Source organism: Rhinolophus sinicus, chromosome 14 (genome assembly GCF_057876585.1).
Source record: "Rhinolophus sinicus isolate RSI-liver-muscle chromosome 14, RSI-T2T, whole genome shotgun sequence".
NCBI lineage: Eukaryota > Metazoa > Chordata > Mammalia > Chiroptera > Rhinolophidae > Rhinolophus > Rhinolophus sinicus.
The window spans coordinates 71,978,049-71,995,276 of record NC_142514.1 but is presented as its reverse complement, the minus strand read 5'-3'; the positions used below and the strand labels follow the sequence as shown (position 1 = coordinate 71,995,276).

Here is a 17,228-nt window from a genome sequence, read left to right as displayed (position 1 = left end):
AAATCTGAGACCAAGAAACTAGTAAAACTAGTAGTCTTTTCTATAAAAATAATTAATGCTCAAGTATTCTATAAAGTCTAATTAGGCATTTTTACTGTTATTTGGATACATGTAAGGCTGCTTTAAAAGAGAGCAGGAGGCTAAATTCTAGAGCCAAGACTTTGGAGAGAGAAAGACTCAGGGTCCAGTACTGGCCAGGCACTTACTAACTGTTACCTAACTTCTGTGAGTTTCAGATTCCCACTTGTAAAATAGGAAAATAATAAAACTTCCATGGGGATCAAGTGAAATAAGTTATACACAGTGCCTGGCACATCACAAATCCTATTAAAAATTAAATTAAATTAAAATCCCTTCTCATTTGTTATGATACTTTTTTTCCTGGAGCTATCATATTTCTTCATTGCCCCCAATAAAATAATAGTTTTTAGACTGTTAGGACCACAGACCTGCCTCTTTCTAGCTGTCTGACATTGGACAGGTCACTTAATCCTCCGGCATCTGTAAAATGAGGGTTTCAGGCACACAATTAACCGTGACCTCCCTCCAGCTTTGGAAGTCCATTTTCCTTGCACTGCCCAAATGCTTGTTATGGGACTATTAATAGCCTTACCAGTTAACATAATGCTTTTAGTTTTGGAAGTGGAAAAGGAATGACATGAAGAGGAATAGACTAAAAATTCAGGATAAAATTCCACACGACATTATTTTGAAGAGGAAAGAGTTAGAACCAAAAATTTCTATATTCTGTCAAAAATAAAGTCACAAATCTGATTACATTATATCAAAGATGTACTTTTAAAAATGAAGGGAAAAAGTTAGTTGTCCTTAAGATATTCCAAAAAACACAGTGACTGTCATCATATAGATTAACTGACAGTACAGTGAGGTTGCATCTTTCAAATTTTCATTCAGATGCTTAATTTCCAACAATGTAGGCAGGGCCCTAGCCATCCCTAAGCATGCTGCCCAGGGTGAGGCCCTTGAGAAGTCCAAATGCAGGGCAGAAACTAAGATGGGAAGAGAGTAGACCTCCCAGATGGTGCTAAAATTCAAGAGATTCATGAAATGTAACCCACAGTGCTTGGTAAGGATTTCTGGTTTTTATGTACAAGACCTAAATGAATTAAGGTGAGAAAAATCTCCAATTTCCAAAAAGAGAAAACAGTATGTTCCTATCTCCACACCCATGGCCCACCCTGTCTCTCTAGAGAACAAACATGGCAAATCCTGGAAGCAGACACACTTGAAGTGATGAGCAGAGGAGAGTTTAGTGAAGGAAAGGGTGGGCACTGTCTTTATAAAAACAAACCTGAGTATATACCTAGGAGGGGCATTGCTGGATTATATGGTAATTCTATTCTTAATTTTTTGAGGAACCTCCACACTGCCTTCCATAGCAGCTGCACCAATCTTCATTCCCACCAATGGTGTATGAGTATTCCTTTTTCTCCACAGCCTCTCCAACACTTGCTGTTATTTGTCTTGTTGATGATAGCTATTCTAACTGGTGTGAGGTGATATTTCATTGTGGTTTTGATTTCCATTTCTCTGATGATTAGTGATGTTGAGCATCTTTTCATATGTTTATTGGCCATCTGTATGTCCTCCTTGGAGAAATGTCTATTCAGGTCCTCTGCCCATTTTTTAACTGGATTGTTTGTCTTTTTATTGTTGAGTTGTATGAGTTCCTTATATATTTTGGATATTAGTCCCTTATTGGAAGCATTGTTTGCAAAAATCTTCTCCCATTTGGTTAGTTGCTTCTTTATTTTGTTGATGATTTCTTTAGCTGCGCAGAAGCTTTTTAGTTTGATATAGTCCCATTCATTTATTTTAGTTTTTGCTTCCCTTGCCTTTGAGGTCAAATTCATAAAATCCTCTTTGAACCCAAGGTTCATAAGTTTAGTACCTATGTTTTTTTTCTCTGAAGTTTATTGTTTCAGGTCTTATGTTTAGGTCTTTGATCCATTTTGAGTTAATTTTGCTACATGGTGACAGATAGGAGCCCAGTATATACCCCAAAAATCAGAAAACATTTATCTGTAAAGATATATGTGCTCTGATGTTCACTGCAGCTTTATTCACGGTGGCCAAGACAGGGAAACAACCAAAGTGTCCTCAGATAGATGACTGCATAAAGAATATGGAGTATATATACACAATGGAATACTATTCTGCCATAGAAAAGATGAAATAGTGCCATTTGCAACAACACGGACAGATCTTGAGATTATTATGCTAAGCGAAATAAATCAGACAGAAAAAGTCGAGAACCTTATGACTTCACTGATATGTGGGATATAAAACTGAAAACAACAAGGCAACAAAACAAAGAAAGAAACAAAAATTCATAGACACAGACAATAGTTTAGTGGTTACCAGAGGGTAAAGGGCACAGGGGTGGTAGATGAGGGTAAATGGGGTCAAATATACGTTGATGGAAGGAGAACTGACTCTGGGTGGGGAACACACAATGTGATATACAGATGCTGTATCACAGAATTGTACACTTGAAATCTATGTAACTTGCCTAACCATTGTCACCACAATAAATTTTAATTAAAAAACAAAACAAAAACACCTGAAAAAAATGTCCTGGGCCAAAGATGATATTATGGATCACTGAGGAGCAAGGGCTTCTAGGGGGCAGAACCAGGAAGTCAGGGGGCTTCTCAATAAGACACTAAGACAGGGAGTGGACGCCATGGGGGAGAACTGGAATCAGGAACTAAGTCAGAGAAACATGGGTGGCTTTCCACTAACACATCAGAGGAGGCCAGGAAAAGGTGCAGACACAGTTGGTTCCCTTCCTGGTGGCTCTGAGGGATTTAAGGGGATACTCACCATGGGTCCCTACGAGACATTTGTGGGGCTCTCAGTCACCATGCTTGAGTGAATGTGCCTAGAGCACTGGTATGTGGTAAGCAGTACTCCAGACACTGGGCATTGGAAGACAAAGACAACAGTCTCTGACAGCAAAGAGCTCAGAGCAGTGCAGTAATAGTCGCGGTATAATAGGGCATAAGAAGAGAAGCAGTAAGAGTACATGTCAGGAAAGGGACACCCAAGGTGGGGTGTGGCAGCCTGCTGCCAGATCTCACATGTCTGTCATTGAGACTTGTGTTTGCTGGTGAAGAGAATAGATAAGAAGCTATCCATCACCTGTCTGTGCCAAACGTCATGCTCTGCGCTTACAGAGTCATCATTTCATGTAACCTTCACAGTAACCCTATGAAGCACATTTCTTATGCCCACTTTACAAATAAGGAAAGTGGGAAATCATTCAACACTTCCAACATCACACATAGGTGAGCAAGTAGGGCTAGGATTTGACCCCAAGACCATCTTGTCCCAAAGTTCTGGCATTCTCCTTTAAACAAGGCACACAAGAAGCTGCTACTTGCATCTAGTTTCTCCTGCAAGCACATTCCCATGTACTTCAATAGTCAGCAAACATGACATCTGCAGGAAGCAACATTACTTTTGCTGTTGTAATTACTGACCTGAGAACAAAGCATTGATGGATTCGTATTACAGACCTTTGGTGTGATCTACGGAGGGAACATTATAGAGACTGTTAGGCGGAGTACTTGAAGCAGTACTTTAAAAAAAATCCAGAAATACTACAGTACTAATGGGCAGTAAGAGGTTTTTCTTTTTAATTATCACTGAGAAATAAATAATTGTATATCACTCTCCGAAAATAGTTATTGATATTACTCTACCTAAACATCCCTATGTAGAGCAACTTTTGGTTTGGGTTTTAAAGAGAAGTTATACACCATTTCTTAATAAATATATTTAGTAATAATAACAGGAAAAAAATGTAATTTACTATAATCATTTAGGAATCTAGATATGTTCCTTGCTTCTCTGAGAACATATTACAAGAGATTGTTAAGGTGACTGCTTTCTGTCTAAATGGAAAAACATCTGTTTTTCTTTCTTGACATCTGGATTTATACCTGAGAGTTGTAAAATGATTGGTCTCAATAGTTTTTCCCGTGTTACCCATTTCTTTACTCACAGTTCCCAAACACATATATTTTTGTTTCTGTTTTTAATGCAGAGAGCTGGTAAATACCTTAATCTCTTTCTAAGGGGAAGGGGACACCCAGTCCTAAATTTAGGCAATGTTCTCTTCGCTATGATTACCACCATCACTAACAAGCAGAATTATGCTTTCCTACCATTATTTCTATTAGACTTTCCCAGCACAGCTATTTCAGTAGTCATCAAATGAATCCACATCTGGCTAGCTCAGCTTTAAGAAATGCAAGATTATGGTGCTGAAATACCAATTTGATCAATTTAAATAAGACAGTAACATTAGTTAAAAGGCTTATAACTCTTTAAAATATCCTGAGTGTAGAACAAAATGTATTATTACTATGATACTGTAATTCAGGGCAAAAAAAAAAAAAAGGCTGCTATGACAGAGCTGTAATGAATAAATGAAAAGCAATGTGCTTTTTGGTGTAATCTCCTTTGAAGCAGGCATTGAATTATTAAAGATGTTTCCAGTGTGTACATCAATCAAATCATCCCCAGAAGGAACACTGGGTTTTACACCCATACACACACACAGAGAGAGAGATAAAATCTATATCATGATGAGGGCTTGCAAAAAAGAGAAAGAGCGCTCCCTTCTACAAGAAGGTGGGTGTCCACTGTGGAAGGGAGTTATTCTTTAGGATAAAGAGAAATACAAGAGGCAGAATGAGTGAGCTGCATACTTCCTCTTTCTTTTGCTATAGAAAAACTATCTCTCGAAGAGGAATCTGGTACCCCTAACACAACCCAGAACTGACATCCAGCCCTGGCAGTGAGCCTCTCATGAAGGAGAACTTACCCAGGTGAATGGGATTCTTTGGAGGCCAAGGGCAGGACTACGCTTCTGTCATAGCTAGCACATCTCTACCCAGAGAGTCAGGCCAAGAGCTAAAGAGCTATACTCAAAGCCAAACACAGAAAGTCACATATTGTATGATTTCATTTATAGGAAACATTCAGAATAGGTAAATCTATAAAGACAAAAGGCAGGTTAGTGGTTGCCAGGCTTGAGTAGAGGGGAGACTAAGGAATGACTGCTGAGTAGGTATGAGGCTTCTTTCTGAGCGATGAAAATGTTTTAGAACTACATAGAGGTAAATAGTTGCACAACGTTATGAGCGTACTAAATGTCACAGGATTGTATATTTAAAGACAGTATGGAAGGCAACTGGAGATTCCTCAAAAAATTAAAAATAGAATTACCATATGACCCAGCATCTCTTGGATATCTACCCCCAAAATCTGAAAGCATTTATCCGTAAAGATATATGTGTTCCATTTTTCACTGCAGCTTTATTTACAGTGGCTAAGACATGGAAACAACCAAAGTGTCCTCAGATAGATGATTGGATAAAGAAGTTGTGGTATATATACACAATGGAATACTATTTGGTGGTAAGAAAAGATGACATAGGAACATTTGCGACAACATGGGTGGAACTTGAGATTATAATGCTAAGCAAAATATGTCAGAAAAAGTTGAGAACCATATGATCTCACAGATATGTGATGTATAAAACTGAAAATAACAAAAGAAGAAGAAAAACAAATGAAGAAACAAAACTCATAGACACAGACAATAGTTTAGTGGTTACCAGAGGGTAAGGGGGGAGGGGGGAGGCAGATGAGGGTAAATGGGATCCAATATACGGTGATGGAAGGAGAACTGACTCTGGGTGGTGAACACACAATGTGATATATAGATGATGTATTACAGAATTGTACACCTGAAATCTATGTAACTTTAATAACAATTGTCACCCCAATAAACTTTAATTTAAAAAAAAAAGATAGTTAATGGTTTATTTTATGTTATGAGACTCATTTTTTTTTTAAAGCCATATGCCTGAACTCTTGACCACCACATATAACTACCTGGCCACCTCTTGGTGTCTACTAAGACACCCACAGAATGTGCCATGTAACTGAGGAACCAACCTCAGGTTATTTCCCTGCTTTATTCCGTAATTTATTCCATAATTTGACTGTTGGCAGCCACCTAGCATGTCTCAGATATATAAAGCTTCCCTTCACAAAATATCTGGTGATTCTTGGTAGGAGGTCAGTGGTGGTGACGAATGAATGAGAAAGCCGAATGAATGAACTAACAAAAAAATCTGAGAATAGCAGCGTTACTTAGAATTGAAATATAGCAAGTGCTAGAAAAATACTTATTAGATAGCCACATTATATTTTAATAATGTGTTCCCACTCCCCTTCATTCAAAAATAACCCAAAACTTTCCAACTATTTAATTTCCTCAAAATCCCCAAGTTGTTCTCAGCCTCTGCCTATTTAACTGAACCTGTCTGACTGCCCAGCGAAGTGGTGACAGTCACAGCTGGCCAGACACCAGAGTTAGCTCATTGAGCAAAGGATGTCATGTGTACAATGGCCCATATTCCACCTCCACCTCAAAGAATCTTACAAATATTCTGACGACATCTAACAATTTAGATAAAGAAAAGTAGACACAGCAACCAAAAGGGAGGAGTTGGGGGATGTGAGGAGAAAGGAGCAGGGGTACCAAAGGAAAAGGTAAAGTAAGAAATCGCAAATTCAGTTTGAGGAAAGGAGGAAGGAGGAAGAGAAACAAGAAGAAAAAAATCTTTTTCCAGGGTGTCCCTTCTACAGTACAGAGAAGCAGAGCTTCCACATATGACTGCATCTCTCCTCCCTACAGAAGCCAGTTCTCCTGTGATCCCAAGAGAGTGTGTTCGTACCCGAGGAAGATCACTGGGAGGTTCCTGGACAAGACTTATGTCTTCTGATGTTTTCTGCAGTGGAGATGTCAGCTGCCAATGCAAAATACATGCTGTGCAGGATGAGGCACCTGTGGTCTAGTGGAAAGGCAGTGACTACGCTACGGCTTCAGGCCAGAGAATTCACCTCACTGGTCTCAAAGTTGGTTCCCTTTGGAATTTGAGGATGATAATAATGACCGCATAGGATTGCAGTAAGGCCCAAAGGAGACCATACACACAAAAGACCATTGTAAACTGTGCAAGTTATACACACACAGAGACCATACACACACACACAGAGGGTGCCAAAGAAATGTATATACATTTTAAGAAATAATATACTGATAGCAAAACATGAATACAAATCATGTTTGACTTCTGCAATTACAAAAGGTGCTCAAAGTGGTGACCAACAGTGTCCAGACACTTTTGATTACAGTGAACCACTGCTTGAACAATGTTGACCAGTGTTAACATCTCTTAAAATGTGTACACATTGTTTTGGCACCCCAGTTTACACATTTTAAGAAAGGAAAAAACTGTATTAAAATTGTAACACTCAATATATACTGATAACAGAAGATGAATACAAGTCACATGTGACTTCTGCAATTGCTCAAAGTGGTTACCATCAGTGTGGTTTTAATAGTCTTTTCCTTTCTTAAAATGTGCATTCATTTTTTGCCACTGTGTGTACACCGTGTGTGTGTGTGTGTGTGTGTGTGTGTGTGTGTGTGTGTGTGTGTAAAATTGCTGTTACTCCATTTTTCTTGCCATTGAATGAAAGGAGTTGAGAGGTTGTCTGATGAAATATTATAGCACAGTATTGGTACTGATGTTACTGATGAAATTGTAACCTAGTAGGCTACTTAGAGCAGTATGCTGTCTGAATCTCATGAAAACAAACACAAAATAATATCAAGACACTTAGCTATTGTCTTGCTCTTAACAGTTAACACAATTAAAATGCAGGTTAATGTTCAACTTTTGGTCCATTAGACTGTTAGGTGTGATTTACATAAACTATCATTGGTCTTAGTTGTGTTTATTCTTGGATTCCAAGTTCCTCACAACAAATTTATTTTTCAATACCTTTGTTTGTTTCTGAATTGCTATCCAGTCTCAAAAGTAATACAAATGTGCCAGAAAGAGATACCAAACAAGGATGACTTCCACAAATTAATATTTGGACTTAAGTAAAACACAAGTTTGTTTTCAGTTGGAATGACAGGTAGGCAGCAGTCAGCTAGGGGTTTAATAATGACAGACATTTACATAGCACATCATGCTTCTGAAAGCACTTTCATATCTATTTTCTCACTACATCTTCCTAACGGGAGAGCAGGCATCATGATCCCCATTGTACAGAGTGGGAAACAGCCTGAAGAAAAGTCAAGCAACTTGCCAAGGGGCATAGGACCAGTAGGTGATGAGATCTTCCATCTGTGTCATAAAAAATAAAGTCAACAAAGGTTCCAATTAAAAGACAGTGGTCCTGAGGTCCTGATTGTTTGCAAACTGTTCACCATGGTAACTAGTCACCTAATAAGCCCACCCCTAATATATGAGTACTGGTCTAGTGAGGCAGAAGCACTGGCTGAGCTGAGCTGGATTTCATGTCTCTGCTTGCCCCCTTTCTAATAATTGGTGATCATCTCTCTTTCAGACACAGACTCTAAAAGCTAACTCTGTTCCCTGAATATTATTCTTTGACCTGTCAGGTAACATCTAATCAGAGACAAACCCCTTTTTCTCACTGATTGGGGCTGAATTGTGTTCTCTCAAAATGTATATGCTGAAGTCCTAACTCCCAGTAAGTTCCTCAGAATGTGAATTTAAAGAGATAATTAAGTTACAAATAAGGTTGTTACAGTGGGCCCTAATCCAATATGACCGATGTCCTTGTAAGAAAAAGACACAGGCATGTACAGAGTCAAGACTATGTGAAAACAGACAGAAGACGCAATCTCTAAGCCAGGGAGAAAGAGCTTAGAAGAAACCCATTCTGACGACATCTTGATCTCTAACGTCTAGCCTCTAAAACAATAAAAAAATTAATTTCTGTTGTTTAAGCCATCCATTCTGTGAAATTGTGTTATGGCTGCCCTTCAAACACCATTATCTTCCCTCCCCCCAACACACACATTCATATTTACATTCACATTCTTTCCTCTCTCTCTCCCTCTGTCTCCCCTCCCCTCAATTTCCTTAAAAAGCCCTTGGGCACAAACTAGGGAAGTTGGGTTCCTTATAAAGGAAAGAGGGCTGGCTGGAGGTGGCAAAGCAGGAAGGCCAAACTCTGCCCTTCCCAGAGGGCAATATTGCGGGAAGAGGCAAAGAGAGGGTGAGTCCTCTGTGGAAGTAGCTGAAAAGAGCCTTGGCTGTTCCCCCTGCACCATACTATATTATTAATTCTGTTCCTACACAGAATGCTCTTCCTTCCCCTCTGTTAGACCCACCTTACCTTCTCCAGTCAGCCTTCTTGGCTCCTGCAGGCAGTGATGCCTTCCTCACACCTGTCAAACTTCTTTAATACACTCTAACCACAGTGTGCAGTTATTCTCTATTTATGTGGGATATGAAAACAGTGAACAGGAATTGCTATCAAGTAGACACCAAAAACAATGTTAGGAATGATTACGGAATAATGGGGAAATAGAAGTCTTGGCTCTATGAAAGTTTCTAGAGAAAGGGCTCTTACTTATTCATCTTTCTGTCCATCACCATATTCATCATACTATTGTAACAATGTTGTCTTAAATTAAATACAAACCCGCTTCCCACAAATAAAAGCCAGCATAATTATGTGCTCTCAGGAAAGTATAGATGATGATGATGACAGCCTCACATTTATTGCACACTGTCCAGGTATCTGGTACTGTGCTCTATGTACCTCATATGCATAATCATATTTAAACTAACCTCACAACCATTATTTGAAGTAAACACTCAGTATTCGAATTTTCAGATAAACAAAACTGACACATAATTAGGTAAACTTGTTCAAAATCCCACAGACATGTCCAAAGTTGATAAAGGGAAAGGGACTCTTCTTTGACCGCTACATTGTAATAACTATTTCCCCGAGATAATGTACAGAGCAATACCCCAAACTCAATACTATGTTAAGTAGTTCTTTCCAGCCTAGTGTCCTCTAAGCCAGTTCTTCTCCATCATCTGGGGATCCTGTTAAATGCAGATTTTGAGTCAGCAGTTCTGAGCCTCTGCATTTCTGATAGCTCTTGGGAGCTGCTAATCCCCACATAACACTTTCCATGGTAAAGCTCTAAACCACATATAAAACAAGATGGCCATAAATACACAACTTCAAAAAAGCATTTTTGGTTAAAATTTCTAATTGTAATAATACCTCTAAATGAAGATTGTATTTTTATCTTTAAAAAAAATATCAATTTTATTGAAAGCTGGGAGAAAATAGGATTGATTGCTGATAGAATGATGTTTGGCCATAAAGATAGTAGTACTAGATTTATTCTAATTACATCACCGTGTCACTCTTTAGTAAGTCATCTTATAAAAAAGAAACACATAATTGCAAAGGCAATGACTCAGGAAGATATTTTTATCTTTGCTTAAAACCTTCTGCCCTGACATTTATGTCACATTTTAGTCAGTCTGTGACTAAAATTTGAACAGAACCAATTTTCAGGTAGAAATTGTTTCTCCAAAGAGTACATCCATCCTGAAACTTTAGGAGTAGCTCATGCCTATGAGTAATTGTGTAATACTACAGTTTGTAGAAAGCACAGTTCTTATGTTTCACTGGAGTTAAGAAAGGATATTCATTATACTCTATCCTATATATTCACTAAATTGAACTGTATAATAATACAACAGTGATTGCAGAAGTCATCTACTTGATTCCAGCTTCACAACCTCTCTGACAGAAGAACATCCAGAGTGCAGCTAGACTAACAGACACATTACACACACACACACACACACACACATATATATATATATATATATATATATATATATATATATATATATATATACAATTACAGATAATATGTACCCTTAAACACAGAGGGTTTTTAAAGAACTCTATGAGGTCTTTTCCCTTTTTGAGACTTTCACCTTTTAAAAAGCACATTATTTATCCTAAGTGATTGCTGTTGATATTTATTTTAAAAGTTACACCAGATTTTCCCCTTAACCTGACACCAGCACTGGCATCTCAGGTGCCTTTGTCTGAGTTTGCCTACATGTGTATTATTTTGTGATGGACAGTCGGAGAAAATAGTTGATTTGTATGGCAAGACAGAAAAGGTCCAGTAGCTCCTGTCACTGGATACATCCTTGCGGGGACAGCTCAGGGGAAACCATAAGTATTCAGGTTTCCTAGGGATTATGCATGCAGTTACTGAGGTTAACTCAGGATTTCTGAGTGATAAGAGGAAAGAAGATGGAATATGGAAATCACATGGAAATAAGCCACAACATATCAAAAACATCAATTATTTGGAAGGTATTTTCACAGACAGGTGGGGCTGCTCAAAAGATTTCCACGTTAAACTCACACCTTTGACATTATCAGTGTCCCCAAAACTTAGAAATGGGAAAAGCATATAAACAGCTAATGTTCCATCCACATTTAAGTAAATGTTTTGTGTGTTTTTTTTATATTTACATCAGAATTTCCTGAGGAATATATTTTAGCATTTCAAACCTTTGCTGTCTGAGATAATAACACAAGTTAGAACTTTCTAGTCAAGGTATCCTACCTAACCAACCTACACTTCTCCCCATGCCTGCCTATCAGCTCTCTCGCTCCCTGAAATATACTAGACCTAGAAACTGGAGGTCAAAACCAAAAAGAAAAATAATTTAAAAAAATGAAAAGACTACCTCAGATGTCCACTTCTCTATGTAACATTTGCTACATTTGAAATTTGGTTAAGAGTTGAGGATTTGTTACAGGCTTTGGGTGGAAAGCGTTTCTGTGGATTTTAAGGCAGAGTTCAGGCATACATGTTCAAAGTACAGAAGTTACTGCACTTGTTTTTATTTCTATTGCCATGGAAACTAAAATCAGCTCCTACCCAAGTTGAATGAGGTGTCTTGAAATAATCAGTTTCAATTTTTCATGATAGCAAAGCACTGCTTCCTGTTTTCAGCTTTCAGAGGCTTACTTTCACAGAGGGGGGAGAAAGGTTTAGATACGGTCTGAAGTCTCACAGATGTGACCCTGTAAGGACACAAGTAGCGTGAAGCCCTATCAGCTGAAAGCTGGCTCACCAGGCCCATTCAAGTTCCACAAGTTCCTGCAACACCCATATGAAAAGAAATGGAAACAAGCTTTCCATTTAGCTTGCTTTTCAATAATACATTAAAAACTTATATTAGACAGCATGAGAATATTTAGTGATCATTAGAAAAAAATTCCCCATTAAGTTTTCTCACTTTAGAAGTAAATACTGATTTGCTTTCACTTACAGCTGAAATCCCTGAAGGCTACACTTAAGCGTTTATCACCATCTCTATCATTTAAACACAAATCTATAAACGTGATGTCACAAAAAGCCTTGTTGACTATGCACACAGAAATGAAGAGCCAGGTCATCTTCATCTTCATTCTCCCATCGGTGTGTGATGCTTATAGCTCCAAACATGAATATCATTCACTAAGACGATATGACTTGAAAATAAAAAAATGGTGAAAATACTCTTTGTGCCTAATTCCTTTTATTTCAGGGAAGGCAGTGAAGGTTGAGTGGCCGTCCACACAGATAGAATATATTACTGTTTGTGGAATAATAAGAAATCCCTAATCTCCCCCACTTCCCTTGAGGTGTTCAGAAAGAGTATCAGACAGGAAGACAGGAGCCCTGGGCGCCTGTGTGGACTCCCCATCAATAGCTGTGTCTTTGCGGGAAAATGGCATTCCTTGCTATGGGGCTTTGTTTCTTCAACGGCAAAGTGAGGAGTTTGCACTAGCTCCCCTTCTGGTTGTAAACATTTTATAATTCTCATTTTAATAAGTTTATTTCATTGAAGTAGATTTAGAGGTCTGGTCAGAGGAAGCAGCCTCCTTTATCTTTCTGTGTAGTATTTTATTACTATGAAAAAGTAATACAAACCAGCTTTCCATTTAGCTTGCTTTGTATAAGAGAAGCTGGGAGGATTCTCCCTAAGCAGCAAGTAGAGGAAGTGAGGTGACCAAGGCAGGGAATGGGGAACAAGCTGTGTCAATGGGCACATTTGGATTTCAAAGCTTCTGCTTCCACTTACAGCCCCTAGGCTGCAGGTTCTTTACAATGGCGTTATGTTCTATATGTGCAGACCAGCAATCACACACTCAAATGCCACCAGGGGCTGGACAAATAACTACATGAGAATTCAGGACAGGTGTTTGATAATGGGGAGTCTATGGCCTGTCGTCAACTGAAGAATACAACGCCTACTAAAGAGATTTAGGTGTTTAGCCCTGTGCTAGCCAAACAAGATTGTCTCACAGGAGATCTAGTCACAGGCTACCAGTTGACCATACTTAGTAGAGAGTCTATGAAGACAGTTTATTTTCCCTGAGATGAATTAGTGTGAAAGTGATTTATGGTGAAACCCAGCAGTTTGAACAAATGTGTGTGTGTGGTTTTTTCCCTTAGCTCCCTTCTGATACTCCTCTAAATTCTCAGTAAAGGCAATTTAAAAAGGGATAAACCTGTAAGGGCACAGAAGCCTGAAAAGGAAATAATAGCCACAAAATGGAAGGAACAGTCAAGCCGATGGATGTACGGTCAACAACAACAGACCGCAGGAGGGGGAGGGCAATCCCAAAAGCAAGCCTTGGCATGCTGAAAACCCAATAGAAGGCTTGAGGATTGGAGGCACCATCTGTCTCTGGAAGACGGGGTGTGGTGTAACTAAAAATGGGTGGATTGGCTTAAAGTCTTTAAAAGAAGCATATGACTCACAAGGCCCTCCCTGCCCTTGACAAATATAGGAGGCTTATTCTCAAAAGAAGGTAAACTACAGAGAAGCTGGACTCCAGCACAAGGCACCATGGTGAGAAAGGGCGCTGTACTGAAACGAAGAGGAGTAGTCTATTTAATAGCAAGGTCCCCAAGCCCCCTTCCCATAGTAAGAAGAATGCTCACAGCCAGCCTTCTACCACAAGGCAAGAGGTTGGAAGACTCCAATCAGAGGAAATAAAACAACCCAAAAACAACACAAATACTGAAATTGGAGGTCTGCCAATGAAATGGCAAAAACCAATCACCCTACAGTGAAACTCCCCCAACTTGAGGAGCCCTGCCTGTGCATACAGAATTTCCCTAACGCTTCACTCTAAAATCTAACCAGACATACATCTTAAATTTATAGTGTCATATGTCAAAACATTTCAATATTTTAAAAAAAAAGTTAACAAGACAGCTAAATTTAAGTTTAAAATAACAGATTAATTCTTGGAGAGTGAAGGGAAGATATCACATCCATAAAACAGGAATAGGATGCTATAAAAAAAGGGACATTCAGAGAATATGAAAGCTCTTAGAAATTAAAAATATGATAACTAGAATAAAATCAACAGAAGTTAAACACTGACACTTTTTGATTAAAAAATTTTGAGAAAATAGAAAAGAAATGCATAGAGATGGAAGCAGGAGAAGCAAATATAGGATGCATGTAAGAGGGCCTATATCCAAATATTTACTGTTCCAGAAAAGTAGAGAAATGAAGAGAAGGAAACTATCAAAGAAGTAATTCAACAATTTTTTTTTCAAGAATTGAAAAACAAATGTTTCCAGAATAAAAAAGCCTACTAAGCGTCCAGTCCATTAAGCAAAAAGACCTCCACCAAGGCACAGAACTGGAACTTTTCAGAACATCAGGAACAAAGAGAAGAGCCTAAAAGCTTCCAGATAGGGGAAAAAGGGTTATTAACAGTGGCTAAGGAAACAATGTCATCAAAACTTTCCCACTGCCATTCTGGATGGGAAGGAGAACTGAGCAATGCTTTCAAAATTCTTAGAGAAACTATATCTAACCTAGAATTGTATACCTAGTCATACTTACAGACAAGTTTGAGTAGAGAAAAAAGACATTCTCAGGCATGCAAAGTTAAAAAAAAAAAAAAAGAAAGAAAAAGCATCTCCATGAAGCTTTTCTTAGAGGGCTCCTGGAGGTGAGTTCCACAAAAGAAGGTGTAACCAAGAAAAAGGAAGATGTAGAATCCAAGAAATAGGGGCTCCATCTACTAGAGAAGCAAAGAAAATTACCAAAATAACGGTGAAGAAAAATGCCAGGATAACCCTGAAAAGCAGATCTAGAGAACAACTAACCAGCTTGAGGCAACGATTGAAGAGCTTAAAAGATGTGAAATTTCATTATCACTGTGTATGTTCAATTATACCAAGAGGGTAATAGTTCTAGCAGAGTTTGGAGATAGGTTGGTAATAACTACATCAAAAACTAAGCAAATTAAAAATAAATAAATAAACAATTACTAAAATAGGGAGGAGGAAAAAAGGGTTACATAAGAATGGAAATGTAACCAGAGTATACTATATGACTCAACTAATAATAATACTTACATAGTAAAAATAATGTATAGATTAAATATTGACTTAGCCAAAAATATTATAAAATTATAATGGAAAAATATACAATGGGGTAAGGACAGTCTACTCAATAAATGGTGTTGGGAAAACTGGACAGAGACATGTAAAAAAAAATGAAACTAGACCACCTTCTTACACCTTATCTAAGAATAAACTCAAAATGGATTAAAGACTTAAATGTAAGAGTAGAAACAATAAAGCTCCTAGAAGAAAATATAGGCAGTAAACTCTCTGACAATGCTCTTAGCAATATTTTTTCTGATACATCTCCACAGGCAAGGGAAACAAAAGGGGGGAAAAAATGAACAAATGGGACTACATCAAACTAAAATGTTTTTGCACAGGAAAGGGAACCATCAACGAAATGAAAAGACAACTTACTGAATGGGAGAAGATATTTGCAAATGATACATCTGATAAGATGTTAACGTCCAAAATTTATAAAGGACTCATACAGCTTAACACAACACACACACACACACACACACACACACACACACACACACACACACAAATCCAACTAAATAATGGACAGAGGACCTAAGCAGACAGCAAATTAAAACCACAATGAAATATCACCTCACACCTGTCAGAATGGTTATCATCAGAAAATCAACAAATGTTGGTAAGAATGCTGAGAAAAGGGAGCCCTCTTGCACTGTTGGTGGGATTGCAAATTGGTGCAGCCACTATGGAAAACAGTATGGAGGTTCCTCAAAAATTAAAAACAGAAACTACCTTATGACCTAGAAATTCCACTTCTGGATATTTATCTGAACAAATCCAAAACACTAATTTGAAAACATATATGCACTGCTATGTTCATTGTAGCACTATTTACAATAGCCAAGATATGTATGGAAGCAATCTAAATGCCCATCAATAGAGGTCTGGATAAAGAAGAGGTGGTAACTGTATAGAACGGAATATTACTTGGCCATAAAAAGAATGAAATCTTACCATCTGCTACAAAACAGATGGACCTAGAGGTTATTTATGCTAAGTGAGATAAGTCAGACTGGGAAAGACAAGTACCATATGATCTCACTTATATGTGGAATCTAAAGACAAAATAAACAAACAAACAAAACCAAAACAAGCTCATAGATACAGAGAACAAACTGATGGTTACTAGATGGGAGGGGGATGGAAGGGGGTTGAGTGAAAAAGATAAAGGGATTAAGAAATACAAATTGGTAGTTACAAAATAGTCACAGGAATATAAAGTACAGCATGGGGAATATAGTCAATAATACTGTAATAACTATGTATGGTGCCAGGTGGGTACTAGGCTTATTGCAGGGATCACTTCGTAAATTGTATAAATGTGTAACCACTATGCTGTACACCTGAAACTAATATAAAATAATACTGAATGTCAACTGTAATTGAAAAATTATAATGGAAAGGAACAAGGGGAAAGACATGTGTATGTGGTTTTTTGTGCATATGGCCTTATTTGGGCAGGAGGGGCGGAAAGGAGCTGGTAAGAGATCTAAATAATCATCTTCCATAGTCATTAGAGATAAGTTAATAAATAACACCTAAATTTGAAAAATACAGCCAGGAAATATATTTTATCAAATTTGAGATGTCACCAATTAAAAGGATCTCCATTATTCTATGTACTTAGAATGAAACAATAAAAAAGCCAATTAAGTCATACCATGCCATCATTTGTAGGACCCAAAGTCTCAGAGATACTAAAATGGAGGGGTGGGAAGGATGCATGGTTTAGAAATATAGAAGTGTATTCCATGAGAAATAGCAAACTTCGTTCAAATCAGTTACCTCTGTGAAGAAAGAATCCAGGTGGGGAGAGGTAGGGCAGGAGGTCGCCATT

General features: G+C 38.0%; 1 protein-coding gene across 6 annotated transcripts in view; it reads right to left on the bottom strand.

Annotated features, from left to right (window-relative positions):
* Positions 1-17,228, bottom strand: part of DCDC2 (doublecortin domain containing 2) — a 159,290-nt gene that overhangs the window by 8,766 nt on the left and 133,296 nt on the right. For 4 of the 6 annotated variants that reach the window (XM_074335170.2, XM_074335171.2, XM_074335167.2 and 1 more), the window contains exon 10: positions 3,507-3,554. The exons of the other annotated variants lie outside the window; for them this stretch is intronic. In XM_074335170.2, coding sequence (XP_074191271.2) covers positions 3,507-3,554 — 48 coding nt within the window. The remainder of the gene's footprint in view (positions 1-3,506; positions 3,555-17,228) is intronic. 6 annotated transcript variants of the gene reach the window in all.